Source organism: Mesoplodon bidens, assembly GCF_964165515.1.
Source record: "Mesoplodon bidens genome assembly, chromosome: 9".
NCBI classification, from domain to species: Eukaryota; Metazoa; Chordata; class Mammalia; order Artiodactyla; family Ziphiidae; genus Mesoplodon; species Mesoplodon bidens.
In genome coordinates this window covers 50,045,298-50,073,021 of record NC_138166.1, presented here as the reverse complement: position 1 = coordinate 50,073,021, position 27,724 = coordinate 50,045,298, and the positions used below count along the sequence as shown (strand labels likewise).

Sequence of the window (27,724 nt, the reverse complement as noted above, 5' to 3'; positions counted from 1 at the left end):
TACCGAAAAAAAAAAAAAAGTGGGAAAATAAAATTTTTTAAGAGAAATAACTTAGTCTATACAAAAGTGAGCTTCCCTTTGGGATTACTTTCGGAGAGTTTTCTTTGCTAATCCACATTCCAAATAGCCAGAAGCAGAATCCCATGCAGTTTCCAAAGCTCATTTGTTCTGGTCACCATTCGTTTTGAGAGTGTTAACATTTCCTTTTGAACACTGAGTTGTGAAACTTTTGTATTACAATGACCTAATCAATGATTCTCAAGTTAAAAAAATATCTGATGCCTTCTCACTCTAGGTAGGCTCTATCTGAATTGGGAGACAGAATAGGCAATTTGGAAAGACCTCTCGGGGAATTCTGTTCAGCTGAGAACTGCTGGCTTATGAATAGTAAATTATTAATATTTAAATCTTACATTCCAAATTTCTATTTTTCAAGACCAAATTCCATGGACCTAAGGAAAATATAAAGCTAAATAAAGAGAATTATGATAAATCAATATGCTTGTCAAATTTTTCCAGCATAGTTCAGCTATGTTTTATTTGCAAAAGAAAAACTGACACACTTATTACTCTGCTGTTCCTTGGTAAAGTGGGCTTGGATGATGATGATGATGATCATCATCATCATTATTATTTTGAGCAAGATAAAAAAGTGATAGTGATCTTCTTGAGTTATACAATCATCTAACTTCCAAAGCACTCACAAAACTGAGCAAATAAAGCCAGTATCTGCATATTAGGGGAAGGAAACATATTGCTAATGGAAGCCACAGGCCTAGTCAAAAATAAATGTTTTATATCAAGTGGTAAAATAAAAGAGGGATTCTACCCCAAGACCACCACCTCGATAAGGACCCATGAGTTACTGCAGCTGCAAGGGAGGGTCCACCAAAGCCACCTCAGTAAGTAGCAGCCTAAAAAGCAGATGTGTTGGCACATCATTACAAGCCCCCACCCCACCCCACCCCATCATAGCCATTTGCTCTCCAGAGATGGTCTAGAGTTTCTTGCAAGGGAGAGATGCACTGGCAGGGCCACCTCCCAAGTCCAAAACAGGGAGAGGCAGTAGCATGGGGCTGGCCTGGGGCCCTGACTTTCTGAGGTTGGACAAGTAAGGCATAGAGACAGAGCCCCTGCCTGAAGAATACTCAGATTTATCTGTGAAAAACGGATTCAGTGAGACAAAAATGTTGTTAAATTTTAACTTTGGCCCTAAAACGATAGAAATCAGATACCAAAGTTAGGTGATACACCAAAATGTGTATTTTCAAAGTAAATGTCCAAGAAACAATTGACCTACAATAAAGACATAAAAGCACTGATAGCATAGAGCAGGGGTTGGCAACCTTTTTCTGTAAAGAGCCAGATGTTAAATATTTTAGGTTGGTGGGCTGTATGGTCTCTGTTGCAACTACTCAACTCTGTTGCAATGCAAAAGCAGCCAAAGCCAATACTTACAAAAATGGGTGTGGCTGTGTTCCAATAAAACTGTATTTAAAAGTAAAAGACAGGCTGCATTTGGTCTACGAGCTGTAGTTTGCCCACTGCTGGCACTGAGGAAGAGAGGGTTTATGAAGAGGTTCTTTTGGTGAAAGTTCTCCCAACCACCATGAGAACCTCATCCTGAGCCTAGAGAGAGGGGGGCTTCAAGAGGACCACGTGGAGTGCTTGATGCATCCTCTTGACTTTATGGGGCATGTTGTTCCCAAGACTGGACGTTAGCTGCACTCCCTACCAATGGTAGAACAGATATCCATGAGTGTTTCTCATGCACCCCAGGTAGATCATGGGGGAGAGCGCATCTGCCTAAGCTGGTTTAATTTGAGTTCAAAAGGATCACCTGGGAAGGTAAGAGGACTCCAACAGAGACCGTTCTCTTTAGAGTAGAACGAAACCTGGAGCAGAGTGCGAAGTGGCTCCAGAGAAAACAATGCAACTGGACATTCTCATCTCTAAATTGAGACTGTGTTTGAGCAGAGGATTTTTTTATGCCAAGAGTGAATTGGTAAGTTATGAAGCTGAAATTTCATGCAGGAGCAAAGGAAAAACCTCCTCCAGTGAAAATATTTGAATGGGATTGTAAAGACAAAACAAATAGCATTTCTTGTTTCTTTTGTTTTTATAAATATTTTATAACAGAAAACTTCAAAAACACAGTCCAAAGAAGAGAGAAGAGTCTCATGAACTCCCATGTCCTCATAATGCAGCAATTGTTAACTCCTGTCGAATCTTGTTGCAACTATACTGCCCATCTACCCTCCTTTCACCTTCCCCATACCCCATACACAGAATTACTTTGAAGCATATCCAACGTCTGTATTTCCTTTAAATTGGAAGTAAGATCCAGAGGCTTGATCAGATTCAGTTTCAATTATTTGGTGAGACTGTCTCACAGGTGTTGTGTGCACTCCTACAGGACTTCCAGGCCCATGATGTCTGGTCCTCTCTCAGCAATGTTAATATTGATCAGGATTTAGGACAGTTTGATTCATCTGTTATAGTTCTTTATCAGCTTTTTATAAGTTTTAGCAACCACTGATGATTTCCCATATCCATAATTTTATTAGGAAAATTACATTTTGATTACCTCTCACTAGCTGTGCATAGGTTATATGTATACATGCTAGAACACTGGGATCCCCTGGATTGGAGACTCATTAGTCTTTTCACAAGAGTCCTTTTTATTCATTAGCTTTGGAATTTTGGTGTACTTTTGTTTGTTTGGAGGTCTATGAGTTTATCAGCTGTAGAAACAAAATTCATTTTTGCTCAACTGCCTGCTACTGCATGAAAAGGAAGCCTAATTCTCCAGCCTACTTACTTTGGTAGGATCTGCAGACCTCTATGGGTATGACCTTCAGAGAACTGGTTGGTCCTCTCCTTTGAAAGACCCTTCAGTGCCAAGTACATGGTACCTTTCTGGTCTGCCTGGTAGGAATAAATGTTTATGTTGAGAGTTTTCACCTGTTTTTGTGAAACGGTTTCCCAGATATTGTAATGTCTTGGTACCATAACTATTGTTTTTCAATTCTGAAAAATTTTCACATTTAAGAAGAAAGTAGACAGTCTTCCTCAATCCATGCCTTTGTTGGTTAATTGAGGGAAGTGGTGGGATTCTGTGTGGCTGAATGATTACATTCACCACTCCTAATTCCATCCATAGCTCCTTATTTTGCCCTCGATGGTGTTGTCCAAGCCAAGGTAGATATTTGATAGTTTCCACATCTCTCATTCCTTCCTTTTCCACCACAGTCTATTTGAGACTCACAACATGCTTAAGAGGAAACATAAATATTGTATGTACAGGGCTGAAAAGTCAGAGGCTGTATCTATAAATTTGCCAATTTAAAGTACAGATCTTGGGTCTAAAAAAATTAAGTGCTTTTGTGTCCACATTCCTGGAGGGAGAAGATCAAACTCTTAAATAACCTCAATGTCATAAGCAAGTGGGCCTCCAAAGGAAAACCCCAGGTAAAAAGATACTTTTTCTATGCTTCTACCACTTCTAAGTTGACCCAAAAAAGCAGGTGTGATGGGTATTGTGACTTTTTCATTTATTCCATATTCTATGTATAAACAATTATTTTCAGCTCTTCCCTTTAACCGAAGCAAAAGTTCTCGGACTTTTTCCTCCTTCCATACATCTCCACTCTGCCACAAGGAATTAATATCAGCTATCTTTCTAAAACATTGATCGATTTTTCCTTTGTGAACAAGTCTGTTCATATTGTTACCTTTCCCAAGAAAGAAATATGCAATTGGTTGCTTTGTACGATACATATGCTTATATTGCCCCCTGAAAGAATTTTCCAGTGACCAAGCATACTTTTCCATTTGTTTAGAATCTTGATCTAGTTGTTGGTTTCCTGGCCAGAATAACAGGGAAGCTAGGAAATAAGGTTCTGGAAATTGATAAGTCATTCCTACTTGTTGCAAGACTTCTCGAAGCTGATCTTTCAGTTTTTTAATTGGCTTCACTATTTTGGAGGTAGGTTTAATACAGTAGAGAATGATGTTGGCCAAGATGAAATTTTGCTTTTCCCTTGGCAGGATTCTGACAGTGCACTGCTCAAAGAGAAAAGTATATTTGTTAATTATATCTTCCATGGTGCGTATAGCATCTTCTTGAGTTTTGATAAGATATTCCAAGAGCCCAGAAAACTTGTCTGCTTTTAGAACTTCTAGGCTTTTCCGATACAGCTCTACTTGAAGTGGCAAACTAAGCTTTGGTCCAAGATCTTTGTTCTGTGATTCCTCTGAGGGACCGAATATATCTGCATACTTCTTAAAATATCCAGCCACCTTTTTCCGAGTTTTGGCCTCTTCATTTTGCTTAATATTGTTCCTGGGTTTTAGAAGGACAAAGTAATCATCAAAAAAATCAAAGGACTTTTTCAAAGAAAATTTCAAATTGGTTAGATAAGGAATAAAGTTCTTGAGGACTACTTTAAATTCATTGCTTGGATCTCCAGGAATATCATTACTTCCTGATATAAAATTGATCATATCTCTTTTAGATAGTTCACTTTTATTGTCAAAAAAAGGAATGAGCTGGAGAATCTGGATTGTGTAGAGCCCAACTTCTATCTCCCCTTGATACCCAGCTATATTGTAAGTATCATACCGCCTTTTCGACTTCTGATAAAACCTTTCCTTTGCTTCATACTGTCTATCCTCACTTTGCTGTTGAGATTCTTTGAATGCATTTGAGGCATGCACTGCTAAGTCCAAAAGATCAGATAGATCATCAACTGAAATGTTCCTGTTTCTTCCATTATCCTCTAACCACCATCTAATTTTACTTTTGTACACTTGACCCAGTGTATCTGAGATATAAGAATTGTCAGGTTCTATCTTTTTTGCTTTATTTGCCCAACGTAGAGCACTGTTAAAATCCTTCTCTTTAATGTAGAAATGTCTTGTCAAGGCTTGGCAAATGAATGCATTTGGGTTGAACCGATGAATACCTTCAAGTAATACATTTTTAGCTGCCACATTCCCTTCATCTCTATGTAATGCTTCAATGAATGGGGAAAACAAAGTTCCCGTTTCACCTTCATGTTCATTGCGCTGTCTTGTGAGCAGCAGTGTTTGCATGTCTTCTAAAAATTTGCTTTTTCCTATACCAGTTTCATAGAACACATTTTCTGTTAGCATATCCAGCATAATTTGACTTTTATCTAAGTCATAGCTTATCTTCAATTCTTCCAGTGAGCGAATGGCAATCAAAGGGTGAATAGTGCGTACACCACAGTAGTTCCCACATTCCACCACCTCTGTTTTTATTAGAATTGTAGAGTAGGTGCCCATCTTGTCTTCAAGCTTTTCTATTCCCCAGAAAGCTTTCTTGTTTGTGATTCCTAAGAACTTTTCACACTGTGATAATGAAATGGTGGTATCATGCACATATGAATTAAGAAGAGCCAGAAAAGAAAAGAGCTTTGCTTCCTTGGTGGAAATGTTTTGTCCTTTCAGAATATTCCTGACCACATTTTCTATGTACTTTTTATCAAAGTTGGTTTTCATAATCATGAAGGAATAAAAATCTTTAAAGTTTTTATGTTGCTCTTCAATTTCTTTCAGTTTAAGCTCAAAAGCTCTCTGTTCTTTGGGAGATAGTTGTTGTATTAGGGCAATACTGTCTGAGATCTTTGCACTTTTTTCAGGATTCTGTGATCTCCTGCAATTTAGGATGATCACTAGAGGCTTCTCATATCGAATATACCTATTAGCTACAGCTGTTTGAATAGAGGCCCGCAGAAGATAGACATTATCTTGTTCTTCAAAATCATCAACAAGCAGTAGTACAGGTAAGTATTCCTGATTATTTTTTGTCCCATAGGTTATTAAATTAGTCACTTGTTCTCCAATTTCAGAAAAATCCACTGTCTTGTTTTTCAGCACAGCACATCTGAATTTCTTCCTTAGTTCCCAGAGAATATGCATGGCCAAGGTAGTCCCACCACAGCCTGGATGATGAAACAGATGAATAATTTTGACACATGTTGGCTTAGAAGAATCTGCCCAGTTTTGAATCATTTCTTCAAGTCTTTCATATTTATCCCTTTTGACAAAAGAGGAAGAATAGTTTTCAGAAGAAAAGTAGAAGTTCCACCATGATACTTTGCCACCTCGATAGAAGTCTTCCTCTTTTGATGCTTTGAGTTGAAGTAATTTTTTTTTGTCCTTCTCTAAGAGTGTACCTTCACACTCATTTTCACAGAGAATTTCCAGAGCAGTCATGATATCTTCTTCTTTTTTCAGAAGGACAGTAGATGAACCAATAGATGGTAAAAATCTCTTTGAAGATTGAGTCACAGATTTTAGCTTAAGAATAGTTCCATTTATCTCTTCAAGATTTAAAGCAGAAACACATTGGCTTGATAATTCATCTTGCTGTTTTGTTAATCTTGCTTCAAGTAGATCTTTCCATCTCTGACATATGTGTGAATGTGTGCAAATACACAATATATTTTCCATTCCTTTGAGATCTTGGTAGAAAGCACAGAAGGTCTCAATGAGGGGGTCTCTTGGGTCATCCACAGGGGAGAGTAATAGAAATACCACCAAAAACTTCCCTCTTGGCATTATGTCTTCATGTGTAAGAAATGAAATCAGTTTCCTGACTTCAGACGCTTTTTCTCTTTGCCAGGAACTTGGATCTAAGGGTTTATATTTTTCACTGTCAAGGTCTAACCTGCCATTGCAGAAAATCCAGCTGAGTTGTTGATAAAGATTCAGACTAGTAATCTTCTCATCTGTGGTTTTCCCTTCCACATATAAACTTGGGAAGTGAAGGTTTGCTACTCGGGTTTCTTTGTAAGCTCTGACCACACCGTTGCTCACAGATTCAGGATCAAACTCCAACACAGCAAACCATTTAATTTCCTTTAGGAAATCTAAGTGTTTTATTTGAGTTGGATGGCATTTATTTATTACAAGAATGTACCATTCATAGTAGGAATTATCTAACAAATCCTGATTTCCTGTCAACAGATTAACAAGCTTTGGTCCCTCACTCTCTTTTTTATTTGTTTTTACTCTGCATTTTTCTTCTGCTTCTTTCCTAGATTCTGCCAGTCTTTTTAAATCTAATTTAAATGATGTGAAATATGCATTATTTTTCATGATGTCCTTAGAACTGGCCCCATCGCGCACAAAGACTGAGAATTTTGGACTTTGTGTCCATGTCTTCTTGCTGTAATTTTGCATTTTAATCTGGAAATAATCATGTTCACATTCAGAATATTTTGGAACAACATCCACTTCAATAACAAATCTGTCAGATGGAGTACTATTTGGCATTAAAACTTCTACAAATCTTGGCTCTCGAATGCAATTCTTTGCTTTTTGGACCTGATGGTCTTCAAAATATTGGTGGATCATCAGATTGAAGTGGTCAATGAGGGCTTCCTTGGTGACAGTGGTGACTTCCACACCAACAATTTTTCCATGGGGTTTGTCCTTGACTCCAAAATGAATGGTGCCATTGGTACGTGAATTCATACAAGCTGAAGCAAACCGGAAAACTTCATTGCTAAATTTCATCTTAACATCCTCTTCTGTGGCTGTTTCTGTATTCGTGAAGCTTTTGAATTCATGTATTGGATCAATGAGATTGAGTGGTCCTGTTTCAGGCTGTAGATTAAAATTTAATTTGTAACGATATGGATCACTGAATTCATCAAAAGGGTACGATACACATGTCAGTTCTACGGATGGCTGCTCTTCCTTCGTGTCATCTATTTCATCATTCATGAACTCATTTTTTAGTGACTTAGAACCTTTAGTAACTGTGCTTATTGTACAGTCATTAACCATGTCTGATTTCTCTTTCTCCTTTTGTTTTTGCTTTGAAGTTTCTCCATTTTTCTCCTGTTTTTTAGGAACATTTTTACTGCCTTTCCCCCCCTTACTTGTCTGAAAAGGATCTCCAGAGGATGTTTCCAGGAACTCTTTGAAGAGATGTTCTATTTGGATAGCTGGTCCAAATGTTATGCCCATAGCAACAAGGTGATCTTTAGTTAAGTACTTCAAGTTTGCGCCATTCACATCTTGTGCGGTCAAAATTTCCCTGTGTTTTTGGTCAATTTTATGACTTTCTAACCACCGATTTACATCCTCTTTTGTCCATTCATCTGTATTATCTGGTAAGTTAAGTTGTGCTGCCATTCTGATACCTATTTATAGAAAAAGAAAAATTATTTAGTATTTTTATAAGTAAATTTTAAAAATAATCAGTTAATTTTTCAATAGACAATATGTACATGTCTTATAAAACTGAAAACGCTCAAAAGGATATACATTCCATCTAATTACCCTCCTGAGAGGAAATTACCATTATCAGTTTCTTCTATATCCTTTCAGAGAAATACTACCAAATACAAATGCATTTGTATTTGGTAGTATTTTTCCATTCAAATGGCAACATACTATACTCAATTCTCTTTGCTTTGCTTTATTCACTAACTGTATCTTGGGGATGCTTCCAGTCAATATATATATATAGAGAGAGATGTTTCATCCTTCTTAATGGTTGTTTTCTATAATGTGTGTTAGCTCTATTGTTTATAAATATTCAATTCTGCTATAGAAAATAAGAAAAACAAAGGAGGCTATATGAAACTAAAGAGAGACGGATTATGATATGAGGAGGATATATGAAACAAGGTATAGAAGCAAGTAGTTTGTGAAACATGTTATGATAGACATAGATAAAGTAAATAGAGCATATGAACATTAAACATAGTTAGGAAGAGAAAGAATGGCCAAATAGATATTAAATATTCATGAGGCACACTTGAAGCACTTTATATTTTTGACATCTTAATTGGTCTACCTACTGTTGACACCCATTCTGATCCTTTGTATACTCTAATTAAAAGACATAAATAAAATACAGAGTAGCTTATCAGGCTAACTGATGAGTTAGAGCTGTGGTCAGGCATATATGCCCCTCTGCATCTCTCTGATTGGAGCAAGTGTATGTCACTGACACAGGTGTCTTGTATCTGTTGATCCCCCTTGGACAGACCTCAACTCTGGTTCTCAAAATCACACAATCAGTGGAGAATGCTGATACTGCAGAGAGGGAGAGAGAGGATATATAAACTTGTATAACTCAGGTAATGAGATCCTTCCACCCCTCCTGTACCTTATCCAAAGTGTGTTACCCAGCTCTTTCCCCCTGCTTTTTGTTGTGTATCTTAATTGATTTAATAAAGATGTGTCTCAAATACCTTAAATTGATTTGTGAGCCATTCTGTTCCATGACTTCTGGGATAGCTGGCTGGGTAGTGAACTTGGAGGCTACTATTATATCCATGTAAATTTTCACATAATATTTGATAATAGCTAATTCCTGGGCAGTAACAAATGGCATTACTATTTGGTATTCAGATTGAAAGACTACTATTTGGAAAAATTATTGGCCATCTGGGTTGCAGAAATATAGCAATGGTTAGAAAAAAACACAATAGAATCCAGATAATAATAGTCAGCTTTAAGTACAATCCAAAAATGGCTCAAATAACGTGAGCCATTCCTATAAAGTCACCATGGGAGAAATCAAATCAACAGAGAAGATAAGCCTGGAGAATAGTGGAAAGTAGATTATATAGGCACACTTCCATGAAATAGTACATAGGAATATTACCTACCAGTGGTACATAAAAAATCAAGGTTAGGATTTACCTTCCCGTCCAGACATAAAGCTGCCAGAGCAATGGTCTAATGTTAAAGCTATTATTTTTTTGGTTAGTAACTCCTGCATTCATATTAAGTTAATAAAAGATATACCTTACAGCTACATTAATACAAAAATAGGCAAAGATATGCACAACGGATGGAAATTTTACTCTATTACAATACTATGACAATCAGAAACCATGGAGATTTAATGCCTTCTAAAAAAAGTGAACTAGGTGAAATTTCTTTCAGTTATTTGACCTGTAGAGATTAAGAAGCTCAAATTTAAAATAAGCTGGGGAGAAAGAAAAGAGTGGAGGTGGGAAATTGTTTTAAGTGTACTGCTTTTTAAAGTAAGCCCCTTTTGTGGGACTATATCAAACTTAGAAACTATGCATTGAAGGACACAATGAACAGAATGAAAAGGCAACTTATGGAATGGGAGAAAATATTTGCAATATTTTCAAATCATAGATCTGATAAGGGGTTAATATCTAAAATATATTTTAGAAAACTCCTGCAACTCAATGACATGACAAATAACCAGATTAAAAGTGAGCAAAGGATTTAGACATTTCTCCAAAGATGATATATGAATGACCAACAAACATATAAAAAGATGTTCAACATCACTAATCATTAGAGAAATACAAACCTAAAACACAGTGATATATCATTTCACATCTACTGTGATGACTACTATTTTTAAAAACCCCAGAAAATAACAAGTATTAGTGAAGATGATGTGGAGAAATTGGAGGAACCCTTGTGCACTACTGGTAGGAATGTAAAATGATACAACCTACACAACCTACGTTAAGAGAATGGTTAAAGGAAGTTTTCTAAACAGAAAGAAAATAATAAGAGAAGGAATCCTGGTACATTAGGAAGAAAAAAGAACACAGTAAGCAAAAATATTGGTAAATATAATAGACCTCTCCTCTTTGGTTTTCAAAATTACGTTTGATTTTTGAAGCACTGGCTGATATGGTTCTAAATGTATGTAGTGAAAATATTTAAGACCATTATATGTGGATAGGGTAAAGGGATATGAAGGGAAGTAAGATTTCTATGCTTCACTCAAACTGGTAAAAAAACCCACTATTGCACTGTCATAGGTTATGTATGTATAATGAAACATCTAGAGCAATCAATAAAAAAGCCATACAAAGTGATACTCAAAGTGATACACTCAAAAGTGATACACTCAATTCCACTAGATAAAAGTGGAATTGTAAAAAAATTTTCAAGTAACCCTCAGGACATCAGGAAAATAAGATAGAAAATTGAAAAACATAAGTCCTAACATATAAATAATTACATTAAATATAAATGGCCTAAATACAGAAGTTAAAAGACAGAATTGGTAAAGTGGATTAAGAACATGACCCAACTATATCCTGTTGGGATATATTATAAGATGCTCACTTGAAATATAATGATATAAATAGGTTGAAAAGAAAAGTATGGATAAATATATATGATATAAATATTAATCAATAAAGACAGGAATGGTTATGTTAATGTCAGATAAAGTAGACTTCAGAGAAAAGAAAATTACCAGAGACAAAGGCATATTACATAATGATAAAATGTTCAACTCAACAAGATGACATAACAATCCTAAAAGTGTATGTGCCAAAGAAGAAAGTTTCAAAATGTTTGAAACAAATAATGACAGAACTTTTCAGTTTTAGACAAATCCACATTTATAGCTGGATATTTTGACACCTTTCTCTCTATAATTGAAAGAAAAATTAGACAGAATGTTAGTGAGGTTACAGAAGAACTCAACACCATCAACCAACAGGTACCAAACCACATTTATAGAACACTCCATTCAACAACAGCAGGAAATCTTTCTTTTTAAGTGCCCAAGATAGACCATAACCTAAATGATAAAACAAGCTTCAACAAATTTAAAATAATTGAAATCATACAGAATATGTTTGCCAACCACAATGGAATCTTATTAGGAACTGATAACAGAAAGATAAGAGGAAACTCACTAAACACTAAAACTACACTCCTAAATAATTCATGGGCCAAAGAAAAGTCTCAAGTGAAATAAAAAAAATACATTGCAGTGAATGAAAATGAAAATACAACATACCAAAATTTGTGGTACATGGTTAAAGCAGTATTGAAAAAATTGTTGCAATAAATGCATACATTAGAGAAAAAAGTCTCAAATTAATAATCTAAGATCTTACTTCAAAAACTTAGAAAACTTTGAAAAAGAAAAGTAAAATAACCCAAAGCAAGCAGAAGGAAAGAAATAAAGATAAGAGCAGAAATCAATTAATTTGAAAACAAAAAACAATGGAGAAAATCAATGAAACAAAATCTGCTTCCTTGAAAGATCAGTAAAATTGACAAAACTCTAGCAAAACTGACAAAGAATAAAAAAGAGAAGACACAACTTACCAATATTAGAAGTGAAACAGTGGATATAATTTTGAACTGTATAGACATCAAAAGGGAAGAAGGGAGTAGTATGAATAACTTCACACACACAAATTTGACAACTCAAATGAAATAGAACAATTCCTCAAAAAACAAATTTCCACAGTCCATTCAGTATGAAACAGATGATTTGAATAGTCCCATACTTTAAAGAAAACTGGATTTTTTTTTTTTTTTTTTTTTTTTTTTTTGGTACCCGGGCCTCTCACTGTTGTGGCCTCTCCCGCTGCGGAGCACAGGCTCCAGACGCGCAGGCTCAGCAGACATGGCCCACGGGCCCAGCCGCTCCACGGCATGTGGGATCTTCCCGGACCGGGGCACGAACCCATGTCCCCTGCATCGGCAGGCGGACTCTCAACCACTGTGCCACCAGGGAAGCCCAGAAAACTGGATTTTTAATTTTAAAGATCTCTCTACAAGGAAAAATTTCCAGGCCAAGACAGATTCACTGAAGAATTCTACCAAACATTTAAAGAATTAATGCTGATTTTATATAACCTCTTCTAGAACACAGTAAAAGAGGGAATACTTCCCAATTCATTTTATGAAGCTTGTATTACCCTACTAGCAAAGCCTCTGCAAACCCAGCCTTCAGGTGAGCTCCCATGGACCAAGACTCCTGCCTCGCCCCAGTGCCAAGCCAGTCCCTGAGGCCCCAGGCTCAAAGCAGTCTCCTGCAGATCCAGGCTCCTGCCTCACTCCAGTGCAAGGCCAGCTCCCACAGACCCAGGCTCTTTGCCTGTCCTGGTGCTGGGTTGGGTTCCATGGACACAGACTCCAGATTGGTTCCCATAGACTCAGGCTCCTGGCTCGCCCCAGCCTCCAGGTTGGCTCCCGAGGACCCAGGCACATGGCCAGCCCCAGTGTCAGGCTACACCTCATGGACCCAACCTTCAGGACAGCACCTGTACCCCAAGCCTATAGGCCAACTCCTGTGGCATCAGAATCCAGGCCCACCACCAGCACTTCAGGGGCGAGGTCCACCCCATGGACCCAAATGCCAGCCTACCTCTGTAGATCCAAGCACTAGTTCAGCCCAGACACTGACCCAGGCAGCAGACCTTCCCACCTGAGGATCAAGCTCATCCTCAGAATCTACCAGACAATTCACCCACAATCTCTGGACAAGCTGACTGGTGAAGGGCTTTTCTGGCCTAAGCCCAGTCTGTAAAGACTGAAAGAGGTGCCTACTTCTTCAAATGTGCAGACAATAATGCAAGGCCAGAAGAATTATGAATAATCAATGAAACAAGCAAGGCCAGAAGAATTACCAATAATCAATGAAACATGACACCAACAAAGGAAACTAATAAAGCCCCAATAAATGACCCTAAAGAAATGAAGATCTATGAACTACCTGACAAATTATTCAGAATAATCTTCATAAACAAAGTCTGTGAACTACAAGAAAACACAGATATATAGTTAAACAAAATTAGTAAAACAATGCATGAACAAAATGAGAGGTTCAGCAAAGAAATAGAAACCATTAAAAACATATAAATGAACAAACAGAAATCCTAGCGTTGCAGAACACAGTGAATGAATTGATGAATTCAACAGAAAGCTTCAAAAGCAGACTCATCTAGGCAAAAGAATCAGTGAACTTGATGACAGTACATTTGAAATTCTCCATTCAGAGGAGCAAAGAAAAAAGAATGAAAAAGAGTGAAAAAAAGCCTATGTGAATTATGGGATACCACTGACAGTAAAATCTACTATTGTTGGAGTTCAAGGAGAATAGAGGAAGAAAAGGGCAGAAGGCTTATTTATAGATATCATGGCTGTCAATTTCCCAAATGTGGGGAGAGATTTGGACATCCAAGTTCCTGAAGCTCATAGGTGCCCCAAAAGTTTCGACACAAAAAGATCTTCTCTAAGACACATAATAATTAAACTACCTAAAATCAAAGACAAAGAATTTTAAATGCAGCAAGAGAAAAAAATTCCCACAAAGGAACCTCCATAAGACTATCAACAGATTCCTCAGCAGAAACCTTATAGGCCAGTAGAGAGTGGGATGATATATTCAAAGTGCTGAAACTGTCAACCGTGAATACTTAAGAACCTTACAAGTTGTCCTTCAGAAATGAAGGAGAGATAAGGACTTTCCAAGACCAAAACAAACAAACAAACAAAAAAGTTGTAGAATTCTTCACCACTAGACCTGTCTTACAAGAAATGCTAAAGGGAGGTCTTTGAGTTGTAACAAAAGTATGCTGACAACATGAAAAAAATATGAAAGTATGAAACATAGTGAAGGTGAGAATATAGTCAAACTCAGAACACTCTAATACTGTAATGGTGTTAGATAAATCACTCTTAACTCTGGTATAAAAGATAGGGACTTCCCTGGCGGTCCAGTGGTTAAAGACTTCACCTTCCAATGCAGAGGGTGTGGGTTCAATCTCTGGTTGGGGAGCTAGGATTCCACATGCCTTGTGGTCAAAAAACCAAAACATAAAACGGAAGCAATATTGTAACAAATTCAATAAAGACTTTAAAAATGGTCCACATTTAAAAAAATCTTTAAAAAAAAAGTAAAACACAAAAGTATTAAAAATAACTATAGGTTGGGCTTCCCTGGTGGCGCAGTGGTTGAGAGTCCGCCTGCCGATGCAGGGGACACGGGTTCGTGCCCCGGTCTGGGAAGATCCCACATGCCGCAGAGCGGCTAGGCCCGTGAGCCATGGCTGCTGAGCCTGCGCGTCCGGAGCCTGTGCTCTGCAAGGGGAGAGGCCACAACAGTGAGAGGCCCGCCTACCGCAAAAAAAAAAAAAAAAAAAAAAAAACTATAGGTAAAATAAAATAATGTGTTAATGGATACAACATATATAAAAGATGTAAACTGTGACGTTAATAACATAAAATGTGAAAGAAGTTAAGTTAAAGTGTGGAGTTTTTGTATGTGGTTGAATTTAAGTTGTTATAAACGTAAAACTGACTGTTATATCTATAAGATGAATAATGTAAACTTCATGGTAACCGCAAATAAAAAACCTGTAGTAGATATACAAACAATAAAGAGAAAGGAATCAAAGCATATCACTACAAAAGGTCATCAAATCACAAAGACAGAAAGAAAGGAAGAAAGGAAAATGAAGGAATTATAAAGCAGTCAGAAAACAATGAACAATATGGCAATATTAAATCCTTACCTATCAATATTTACTTTAAATGTAAAAGGATTAAATTATCCAATCAAAGGATACAATGTGGCTGAATGGATTAAAAAAATCAGATCCAAAAGTAATATGCTGCCTACAAGAGACTCATTTTAGATTTAAGGACACACATGCACTGAAAGTGAAGGGATGGAAAAACATATTCCATGCAAATGGTAACCAAAAGACAGCAGGAGTGATTATAATTAGACAAGATAGACTTTAAGTCAAAAACTGTCAAAAGTGACAAAGAAGGTTACTACATAATGATAAAGGGGTCAATTCATCAAGATGATATACAATTGTAAATATACAATGCACCCAAACTTAGGTACTTCAGTGTACCTAAAAATATAGCAGATATTAGCAGAACTAATGGGAGAAATAGACATATACAACAAGAGTAGGTGACTTCAATATCCCAGTTTTAACAATGGATAGGTCATTCAGACAGAAATTCAATAAGGAAACAGCAGGCCTAAACACCACTATAGATCAAATAGACCTAGCAGACACATTCAGTACAGTCCATCCAATAGCAACAGAGTACACATTCTTTCAAAGTGCACATGGAACATTGTCCAGGATAGATCATATATTAGCCCACAAAAGAACTCTTAACAAATTTAAGAACTTTGAAATCATATCAAATGTCTTTTCTGACCACAATGATATAAAATGAGAAATCAATAATAGAAGGAAAATTGGAAAATTTATAAATATGTGGAAGTTAAATGACACATTTCTGAAAAACCAACAGGTCAAAGAAAAAATCAAAAGGGGTATCAAAAAATATCTTGAGATTGTTAAAAATGGAAACACAACATACCATAATTTAAGAAATGCAGAACAGTTCTAAGACAGAAGTTAATAGTGATAAATGTCTACTTTAAGAAAAAAGAAAGATCTCAAATAAGCAACCTAATGTTACACCTCAAGAACAAACTCAACCTAAAGTTCACAGAAGGAATGAAATAATAAAATCAGAGCAGAAATAAATTAAATAGAAACTAGAAAAACAATAGAAAAGGTCATCCCTTCCTGGTGCTGGACCCCCCGGGCTGCGGGGCCTGACATGGGTCTCAGAATTCTCACTCCTGTGGGAGAACCTCTGTAATATAATTATTCTCCAGTCTGTGGGTCACCTACCTGGGTGATTATATCACTAGTCCTCCCCTCCTACCAGTCTTATTGTGGTTCGTTATGTCTTTAGTGGTAGAGGATCTTTTCTGGTAGGTTTCGGTCTTTTCCAATGATGGTTGTTTTGTGGATTGTTGTGATTTGGGTGTGCTCTTGAGACGAGATGAGCTTAGGGTCCTTCTACTCCACCTTCTTCAAAAGAAGACCTTCCCATCGATACCAAGTTTCTTAAAAATAGTTGTATCTCAGAGCAGCTGGGCATGAAGGAAATAACACTGCAGAGAGAAAAGGAGACCAGCCAAATTAATGACCAAGGCATCCATCTTCTCTTACCACTAAGAGCTGTTTTTTGTAAACAAAATTAATGAACCTTTAGCTAGATTAAGAAACAAAGAGCAGAGACTCAAATAAATAAAATTATAAATGAAAGAGAGATGTTACAACTGATACTACAGAAATGCAAAGGATCATAAGATAGCACTATGAACATTTATATGCCCGCAAACTGGACAGTCTAGAATAAATAAATAAATTCCTAGAAATATACAAACTACCAAGACTGAATCATGAATAAAGAATCTGAACAGACCAATAATGAGTAAGGAGGCTGAATCAGTAACTGAAACCTCCCAAGATGGAAAAGCCTCAGACCTCATGACTTCGCCAGTGAATTCTGCCAAATATTTGAAGAAGAATTAATATGAATCCTTCTCAAACTCTTCCAAAAAATACAAGAGGAGGGAACACTTATAAGCACATTTTATGAGGCCAGCATAACCTTGATACCAAGGCCAGATAAAGACAGTACAACAAAAAGAAAGTTACAGATCAATATCACTGATGAACATAAATGCAAGAATCCTCAATAAAATACTAGCAAACCAAGTTCAACAGAACACTATAAGGATTATAAAGATCTTATACCATAATTAAATGTGATTTATCTCTGGGATGCAAGGATTGTTTGATATATGCAAATCAATAAATGTGATATATCACATTAAAAGAATGAAGGATAAAAATCATATGATCATCTCAATAGATCCAGAAAAAGTATTTGACGAAATTCAACACTATTACATGACAAAAACCCTGAACAGGGGCTTCCCTGGTGGCGCAGTGGTTGAGAGTCTGCCTGCTGATGCAGGGGACACGGGTTCGTGCCCCGGTCTGGGAGGATCCCACATGCCACGGAGTGGCTGGGCCCGTGAGTCATGGCCGCTGAGCCTGCACGTCCGGAGCCTGTGCTCCGCAGTGGGAGGGGCCACAGTGGTGAGAGGCCCGCATACCGCAAAAAAAAAAAAAAAAAAAACCCTGAACAAATTAGGTACAGAAGTAATGTACCTAAACATAATAAAGGCCATATATGACAAGCTCACAGCTAGCATCATACTCAGTAGTGAAAAGCTGAATGCTTTTCCTCTCAGATCAAGAACAAGACAAGGATTCCCACTCCCACAACTTTTATTCTATATAAAACTAAAAGTTCTAGCCAGATCAATTAGCAGAAAAAGAAATAAAAGCCCTCCAAAAAGGAAAAGGAGGAAGTAAAATTGTCTGTTTGCAATGATATTATACACATAAAACCTTAGACACCACCACCAAAAAAAAAACCCCCAAAAACTGTTAGAACTAATAAATAAATTAGGTAAAGGTACAGGATACAAAAAAATCAATATTAAAGGGCTTCCCTGGTGGTGCAGTGGTTGAGAGTCCGCCTGCCAATGCAGGGGACATAGGTTCATGCCCTGGTCCAGGAAGATCCCACATGCTGTGGAGCGGCTGGGCCCGTGAGCCAAGGCTGCTGAGCCTGCGTGTCTGGAGCCTGTGCTCCGCAACGGGAGAGGCCACAACAGTGAGAGGCCTGTGTTCCGCAAAAAAAAAAAAAAAAAAAAAATCAATATTAAAAAGTTGCATTTCTATACACTAACAGTAAACTATCTGAAAAAAAATTAAGAAAACAGTCTCACTTAACAATAGCATAAAAACTATTCAGGAATACATTTAAACAAGTAGGAGAAAGATCTGTACACTGAACACTATAAAACATTGATGAAAGAAATTGAAGAAGATACAAATAAACGGAAAGGTATCCTGTGTTCATGCATTGGAAGAATATTATTAAAATGTCCATACTGCCCAAATCAATCTAGAGATTCAATGCAATATCTATCAAAATTCCAATGACATTTTTCACAGAAATAGAAAAAATAGGCATAAAATTCATATGGAACTACAAAAGACCATGAATAACCAAAGCAACCTTGAGTAGAAAAAACAAAGTTGGAGGCCTCACACTACCTTATTTCAAAATATACTATAAAGCTATAGTTCAAACAGCATAGTACTGGCATAAAAACAGACAAATAGACCAATGGAACAGAATAGAGAGTCCAGAAATAAATCCACAGGTTAATGATCAATTGATCTTCAACAAAGGTGTTAAGAACACACAATGGGAAAAGGACAGTTTCTTCTTTAGATAATTTGGGGAAAACTGATTTTCCATAAACAGAAGAATGAAATTGGACCCTTATTTCACTCCATATACAAAAATCCACTCAAACTTGATTAAAGACTTAAATCTAAGACCTGAAACCAAAAAACTATAGATGAAAACATAGAGAAAAAGCTTCTTGACATTGGTCTGAGCAATGATTTTTGGATATGACCCCAAAAGCACATGCAGTAAAAGAAAACATAGATAAATGGGATTGCATCAAACTAAAAAGCTTCTGCACAGCAAAAGAACAATCCACAAAATGAAAAGGCAACCTATGGAATGAGAGAAAATATTGGCAAACCATATCTAATAAGGAGTTAACATCTAAAATACATGCGGAACTCAAACTACTCAATAGCAAGAAAATAAATAAACTTATTTGAAAAATAAGCAAAGGACCTGGATAGACATTTCTCAAAAGAAGACACACAAATGGCCAACAGATATAGGAAAAAGTGTTTAACATCACTGATCATCAGGGAAATACAAATTAAAACCAAAATGAGATTATCACCTCACACTTGTTAGAAGGTGTTTATCCAAAATAAAACAGATAACAAGAGTTGGTGAGGATGTGGAGAAAACAGAACCCTTGTAGACTGTTACTGGGGATGAAAATTGGTACAGCCATTATGGAAAACTGTATGGAGATTCCTCAAAAACTTAAAAACAGAATTACTACATGATTCAGCAATCTCACTTCTGACTATATGTCAGAAGGAAATGAAATAGGTATCTTGACGAGATAGCTGCACTCCCATGTTTATTGTAGCATTATTTACAATAGCCAAGATAAAGAAACAACCTAAGTGTCTGTCAATGGATGAATGGATAAGGAAGTGTGATACACACACACACACACACACACACACACACAGTATTCAGCCATGAGAAAGAAGGAAATCTTTCCATTTGTGACAACATAGATGAAACTGAAGGACATTATGTTAAGTGAAATAAGCCAGAAAGAGAAAGACAAATACCGTATGATCTCATTTATATGTGGAATGTAAAAAACAACTCCCCCCCGCCGCCCCCCACCAATCCCAAAGTTGAAATCAGAGAACAGTGGCTACCAGGTGCTGGAGTGGGGAAGGGGGATGGGCAGACTGAAAGTGAGGGGGAGGAAAATGGTATTCCATGGAAATAGAAACAAAAAAAAGCTGGAGTAGCAATACTTATATCAGACAAAATAGACATTAAAAGAAAGACTGTAAGAAAAGACAAAAAAGAACATTATATAAAGATAAAGGGGGGCTTCCCTGGTGGTGCAGTGGTTGAGAGTCCGCCTGCCGACGAAGGGGACACTGGTTCGTGCCCCAGTCCGGGAAGATCCCACATGCCGCGGAGTGGCTGGGCCCGTGAGCCATGGCCGCTGGGCCTGTGCGTCCGGAGCCTGTGCTCCACAGCAAGAGAGGCCACAGTGGTGAGGGGCCCATGTACCACACACACACACAAAAAAAAAAAGATAAAGGGATCAATCCAACAACAAGATATAATAGTTGCAAATATATATGCACCCAACATAGGAGCATGTAAATACATACAGCAAATATTAACAAACATAAAGAAAGAAATTGTTACTAACACAATAATAGTATGGGACTTTTAACATCCCACTTATATCAGTGGACGCATTATCCAGACAGACTATCAATAAAGAAACACTGGTCTTGAACAACACGTTAGGTGAGGTGGACTTTATATATATATATAACATTTCATCTTATAGCAGCAGAATACACATTCCTTTCAAGTGCACATAAAACATTATCAAGGATAGATTACATGCCATGCCACAAAAGAAGTCTACATAAATTTAAGAAGACTGAAATCATGTCAATCATCTTGTTGACTACAACATTCTGAAACTAGAAATCAACTACAAGACGAAAACTACAGAAACACAAACAGGTGGTAGGTAAACAATATGCTCCTAAACATCCAATGGATCACTGAAGAAATCAAAGAGGAAATAAAAAATACCTGGAGACAAATTAAAATGGAAACTCAACAATCCAAAATCTATGAGATGCAGCAAATGCAGTTCTAAGAGGGAAGTTTATAGAATACAAGCCTACATCAGGAAACAAGGAAAGTCTCAAATGAACAACATGACCTTAGACCTAAAGGAACTAGAAAAAGAACAAACAAAACCCAAAGTTAATAGAAGGAAAAAATCATTAAGATCAGAGCAGAAATAAATGAAATAGAGACTAAAAAAACAATAGAAAAGATCAATAAAGCTAGGAGCTGGTTCTTTGAAAAGATAAACAAAATAGATAAACCTTTAGCCAGACTCATCAAGAATAAAAGATAACTCAAATATATAAAACCAGAATGAAAAAGAAGTTACAACCAACAGCACAGAAATATAAAAGATCATAAGAGATTACTACAATTATATGTCAATAAAATGAACAACCTAGAAGAAATGTATAAAGTCCTAGAAACATACCACATAAGAGATTACTACAATTATATGCCAATAAAATGAACAACCTAGAAGAAATATATAAATTCCTAGAAACATACCATCTCCCAAGACTGAATCAGGAAGAAATGAAAAAATATGGACAGACTGATTACCAGTAATGAAATTGAATCAGTAATAAAAAAAAAAAAACCCTCACAACAAAAGCCCAGGATCAGACGGCTTCACAGGTGACTTCTATCAAACATTTAGAGAAGAGTTAATGCCTATCTTTCTCAAACTCTTCCAAAAAATTGATGAGGAAGGAATGCTTCTGAATTATGAGGCCAGCATCACCCTGATAACAAATCAGGCAGATACCACAACAAAAGAAAAACTACAGGCCCATATTACCAAGGAACATAGATGCAAAAATGCTCAACAAAATATTAGCAAAGCAAATTCACTAATATTTTGAAAGGATCATACACCATGATCAAGTGGGATTTATCCCAGTGATGAAAGAATGGTTCAATATCTGTAAATCAATCAATGTGATAGACCACATTAACAAATTTAAGAATAAAAATGATATGATCAACTCAATACATTCAGAAAAAGCTTCTGACAATCGATTTATGATAAAAACTCTCAACATAGTGGGTACAGAGGGAACATACCTCAACATAATAAAAGCCATATATGACAAACCTACAGTCAACATCATACTCAGTAGTGAAAAGCTGAAAGCATTTCCTCTAAGATCAGGAACAAGACAAGAATGCCCACTCTTGCTACTTTCATTCAACATAGTATTGGAAGTCCTAGTGACAGCAGTTAGACAAGAAAAAGAAATAAAAGTCATCCAAATTGGGTAGGAAGAAGTAAAACTGTCCTTGTTTGCAGATAACATAATACTACATATAGAAGATCCTAAAATGCCACCAAAAAACTATTAGAACTAATAAATGAATTCAGTAAAGTTGCAGGATATAAAATTAATATACAGAAATCTGTTGTGTTTCTATACACTAACAATGAACTATCAGAAAGAGAAATTAGGATAACAATCTCATTTACAATTGCATCAAAAATAATAAATACCTAGGAATAAATCTGAGGTAAAAGACCTGTACACTGGAAACTATATGACACTGATAAAACAAAAACAGATGGAAAAATATATTGTGGTCATGTATTGAAAGAATTAATATTTTTAAAATAACCATACTACCCAAGGCAATATACAGATTCAATGCAATCCCTATCAAAATACCAATGGCATTTTTCACAAAACTAGAACAAATAATTCTAAAATTTGTGTGGAACCATGAAAGACCCTGTATAGCCAAAACAATCTTGAGAAAGAAGAACAAACCTGGAGGTATCATGCTCCCTGATTTCAAACTATACTACAAAGCTACAGTAATCAAAACAGTATGGTACTGGCAAAGAAATAGACATATAGATCAATGGAAAAGAGAGAACCCAGAGAAGAACCCATGCTTATATGGCCAATTAATCTACAACAAAGGAAACAAGAATATACAATGGGGAAAAGATAGCCTTCTCAATAAATGGTGTAGGGAAAACTGGACAGCTCCATGCAAAAGAATAAAATTGGACTACTTTCTCACACCATATATAAAAATAAATTTGAAATGTATTAAGGACATATATGAAAGACCTGAAACCATAAAACTCCTAGAAGAAAACATAGGCAATACTCTCTTTGACTTCAGGCTTAGTAATATTTTTCTGGATATGCCTCCTCAGGCAAGTGCAACAAAAGCAAAAATAAACAAATGAGAATCAAATTAAAACACTTCTGTAGAGTGAAGGAAACCATCAATAAAACAAAAAGTCTGCCTACTAAATACGAGAAGATATTTGCAAATGACATATATGATAAGGGGTTAATATCCAAAATATACAAAGAACTCATACAACTCAATATCAAAAAACAAGCAACCCAAATAAAAAATAGCAGAGGACCTTAATAGACATTTTCCCAAAGACATACAGATGGCCAACAGACAGATGAAAAGATGCTCAACATCACTAATCATCAGGCAAATGCAAATCAAAGCCACAATGAGATAACACCTCACACCAATTAGGACAGCTATTATGAAAAAGAAACAACAAGTATTGAAGAGGATGTGGAGAAAAGGGAACCCTTGTACACTACTGGTGGGTATGTAAATTGGTACACACACTGTGGAAAACAGTATGGAGGTTCCTTAAAAAATTAAAAATAGAACTACCATATTATCTAGCAATTCCACTTCTGGGTATTTTTCCAAAGAAAACAAAAACACTAATTTGAAAAGATAATCACTCCTATGTTCATTGCAGCATTATATTCAATAGCCAAGACATGGAAGCAACGTAAGTGTCCATCAATAGATAAATGTATAAAGATGATATGGTATGTACATACATACACATACACACAATGGACTATTACTCAGCCACAAAAATGAATGAAATCTTGCCATTTGGGACAACATGGATAGACCTAGAGGGTACTATGCTAAGTGAAATAAGTCAGACAAGGACCATATGATTTCACTTACAGGTGGAGTCTATAAAACAAAACAAATGAACAAAAATAAGAAAACAGAAACAGAGTCATATATACAGAGAACAAATGGGTGGTTGCCATATGGGAGAGGGGTGGGAGGATGAGTGAAATAGGTTAGGAAGATTAAGCAGTACAAACTTCCAGTTACAAAATAAATGTGTTGGGCATGAAATGCATAGTGTGGGGAATATAGTCAATAATAATATCAATAGTAATATCTTTGCTGACTAGATTTACAGTGGTGATCATTTTGTAATGTATAGAAATATTGAATCACTATGATGTGTACCAGGAACTAATTATACTTCAAAAACAAACTCATAGAAAAAGAGATAAGATTTCTGGTTACCAGAGGAGATGGATAAAGTGGCTTGAAGGTGGTCAAAAGGTACAAACTTCCAGTTATAAGATAAATAAGTACTAGGGATGTGATGTACAACATGATTAATATAATTAACACTGTTGTATGTTATATATGAAAGATGTTTAGAGAGTAAATCCTGAGAGTTTTCATCACAAGGAAAAAGTATTGTTTTCTTTTTCTTTTATTTTGTATCTACATGAGATGATGGATGTCACTAAACTCATTGTGCTCATCATTTCATGAGGCATGTAAGTCAAATCATTATGCTATATACCTTAAACATATATGACATATAAGATATGTCAGTTATATCTTAATAAACTGGAAGAAAGAAATTAAAAAGTCAGAAAAATAATCAGGGAGAAGGCTAAATATGGGTAGAAGAGGAAAGAAGGTGAAGCCATGGAGTAAAGTTAGTGCCTAAAATAACTTTTCAATTCTATATACTTTACTAGAATTGGCCTGAAAATTTCATTCTGAGCTTCTTAGCAACCCCATAAAAAATGGAAACATAATTTGTTACATGATTGATCAAACCCACATATATTTATGAACTGTAGGGTTAACTGTAGGGCTTGTTAGCTTTACTAAAGGAAGTTGAAGAGCAGGCCTTTAATCTAAACTGTATTTCCCCCAACTCTTTGTATCACCTTGTTCCTTACTTTGGGGGAAACCAGACGTAAACCCAGGATTTTTAGGAAGAAATAAGAAAGCTGTCATAATTTCAAGTACTTCCTGTAGTAGTCTGTCTTCATCTCTATCACCGTCTCTGTCTCTGTCTGTCTGTGTCTTATACATATGTAAGATATACACTAATATCTGAGAAGTTATCAGGGAATTTTATTTTCTGGCAACTCCTTAGAGTAGATGGTGGAAGGGATCTTTGATTAATGTAAAGTACATCTTTCAAATTTCATTATATGTTCTTTCTGAAGATGCTCCTAACGCCTTGGGGGATTTCATCAATAAAAGTGCCTCTAGTTTTCCACTGCATCTTTTATGGAATGTTGTGACTCCTTCCTCAACTAATATAAAGCAGACTCTGTCACAGCAATGAACAGTCTAGGCTTAAAATATTTTTAGGCTTAAAATATTATTTTTGGAGTATATTTCAATTTTCTAATTGAGAAGTAGATTCCTTCCTAGTCAATAAAATGCTGTTACAGAGAGTAATAATACTATAAATAGCAGATATTGTACTTACCCAGATTTTTCTTGCAAAGTTCTTCTACATAAACGAGGGAAAAACCATGTATTTCGGTGTAGGAAACATTCAAACATCTGTGTTTTCTTCTTCCTACTATGTTAGAGAAAAATACTTTTTTCACTCCAGTTTTTATGAAAGCTTCTCCTCTGCTTCCACTTCAATCTGAACTCTGATCGGCTCAGAAAGGACAGTGTTTCTCAGTAATGGGTGTGCCGAAACTGGAAGGTGGGGGAGGAGGAAGCCTGCAGAATTGATTTCAGTTTCGTTTTCCTAGATCTGAATTTACTGAAGTGACTTTTCTCTCTGAAATGATTTTTTTTTTTTTTTTTTTTTGGTAAGCCATTACTCTTCCACCTTCTGGTGTGTTTGGTTAGAAGCCAAAGGTTTAAAATCTGTTCTTTGCTTGAGAGTTTTGAGGGCTGCAGAGAGCCCAGAACTTGGGTAGGGAAGAGCTTATGTTGGCATTTCACTGGCCTTCCTGGGTGGACTATCCATCCATCTCTGTTTTCCTAAAGATAATGTAAAGGAATGGCTTTCGGGGACTTTTTGGAGCTCCCTATAAATGCTAAATTCCTCTGGGTTAGTTCTGCAGGGCAGACCAGGGTGGGACCCCTAGTGGCCACATTGCAGGTATTTTCTTTTCTAATGTCAGCCTCAGGGACAGGCACAGAACAGCCTGAGTGAGAGTGAAGAAAATAGTTAGCATTTAAAAAATTGATATCAAGTGTTAAAATTTATTGTGTGTGCTCAGTTAGCTTTTGGTTTCCACATTCCACTGTTGATTCACACTGGCTTCATGTTTTTTAAACATTTATTGGGCACATACTATGTACCAGGTACTGTTCCAAGTGCTTTATATTAATTTATTTACTCTTCACAACAATCCTCTGAGGTAGATGCTATTATTATTTCCATTTTACAGCTAAAGAAACTGAGGCGCAGAGACGTTAAATAATCTCTCTCTCTCCCCCCACCTCCCTCCTTCTCTTTCTCCAATATGTACTACTGGTTCTGTTTCTCTGGGGAATCCTAATACAAACAGGTTATAAAAATTAACTTTTCTGCTATCTCAGAGCAGTCTTATTCCCCTAGCTTATCTCATTGCTCACATTCCCTGTGAGGCCAGGTTCCAGGTCTTCAGCATGAGCAACCTTTCTCTTCTATCCTGTGTCGCCCTCCTCGCGCTGCCTCTCTGACCACCCAGACAGTGCTTTTCCATTTCTTTATTAGACTATTTCCCACTTAAGGAGGGGAATTTTAACCTAGTTGTCCCCTCCCTTGAAACTGTAATACTACAGATATGCTGTATATCTGTTTATGTATATCTGTGCTTTATACATAAAAAAGAGCATCATATGCCATTAGGGAATTGCAACTTAAAACAATGAGATACCAATACACACCCATCAGAATGGCCAAAATCCAGAATACTGACTCCACCAAGGGCTGGTGAGGATATGGAGCAACAGAAACTCTCATTTATTGCTGGGGGGAATGCAAAATGGTACAGCCACTTTCGAAGACAGTTTGGTGGTTTCTTACAAAAGCAAACCTACTCTTACCGTATGATATGGCAATCACACTCCTTGGTATTTACCCAAAGGAGTTGAAAATTTATATCCACACCAAAAACCTGCACAAAGAAGCTTATAGCAGCTTTATTCATAAATGCCAAAGCTTGGAAGCAACTAAGATGTCCTTCAGTAGGTGAATGGATAAATAAACTGGTATATCCAGACAATGGAATCTTTATTCAGTGCCAGAAAGAATTGAGCTGTCAAGCCATAAAAAGACGTGGAGGAATATTAAATGCATATTGCTTAGTGAAAGAAGTCAATCTGAAAAGGCTACAGACTATATGATTCCAACTATATGATATTCTGGGAAAGGCAAAACTTTGGAGACAGCAAAAGGATCAGTGGTTGCCAGGAGTTAGGGAGGAGGTAAGGATGAATTGGTGGGGCATAGAGGATTTTTAAGACAATGAAATTATTCTATATGACACTATAATGGCAGATTTATGCCATTATATATGTATTTGCCAAAACCCATAGAAGATACAACACCAAGGGTGAACTATAATGTGAACTATGGAGTTTGGGTGATGATGTGTTAGTGTAGGTTCATCAGTTGTAACAGATGTGCTACTCTGGTGAGGGATGTTGATAGTGAGGGAGATTAACTTTGAACGTT

General features: G+C 36.5%; 1 protein-coding gene across 1 annotated transcript; it reads right to left on the bottom strand.

Moving 5' to 3' along the window:
* Positions 1-2,100: 2,100 nt before the first annotated feature.
* On the bottom strand, positions 2,101-25,681 carry SAMD9 (sterile alpha motif domain containing 9). The gene is made up of 2 exons (XM_081243499.1): positions 25,529-25,681; positions 2,101-8,180 (listed from the first exon to the last, which is right to left on the bottom strand). Exon 2 carries the CDS (start codon positions 8,170-8,172, stop codon positions 3,421-3,423), a length of 4,752 nt encoding a protein of 1,583 aa, XP_081099625.1. The 5' UTR covers positions 8,173-8,180; positions 25,529-25,681; the 3' UTR covers positions 2,101-3,420.
* Between the last annotated feature and the right edge of the window lie 2,043 nt (positions 25,682-27,724).

Coding starts and splice junctions, on each gene's coding strand:
- SAMD9 (XM_081243499.1), bottom strand. CDS start 8,172: ATGGCAGCACAACTTAACTTACCAGATAATACAGATGAATGGACAAAA.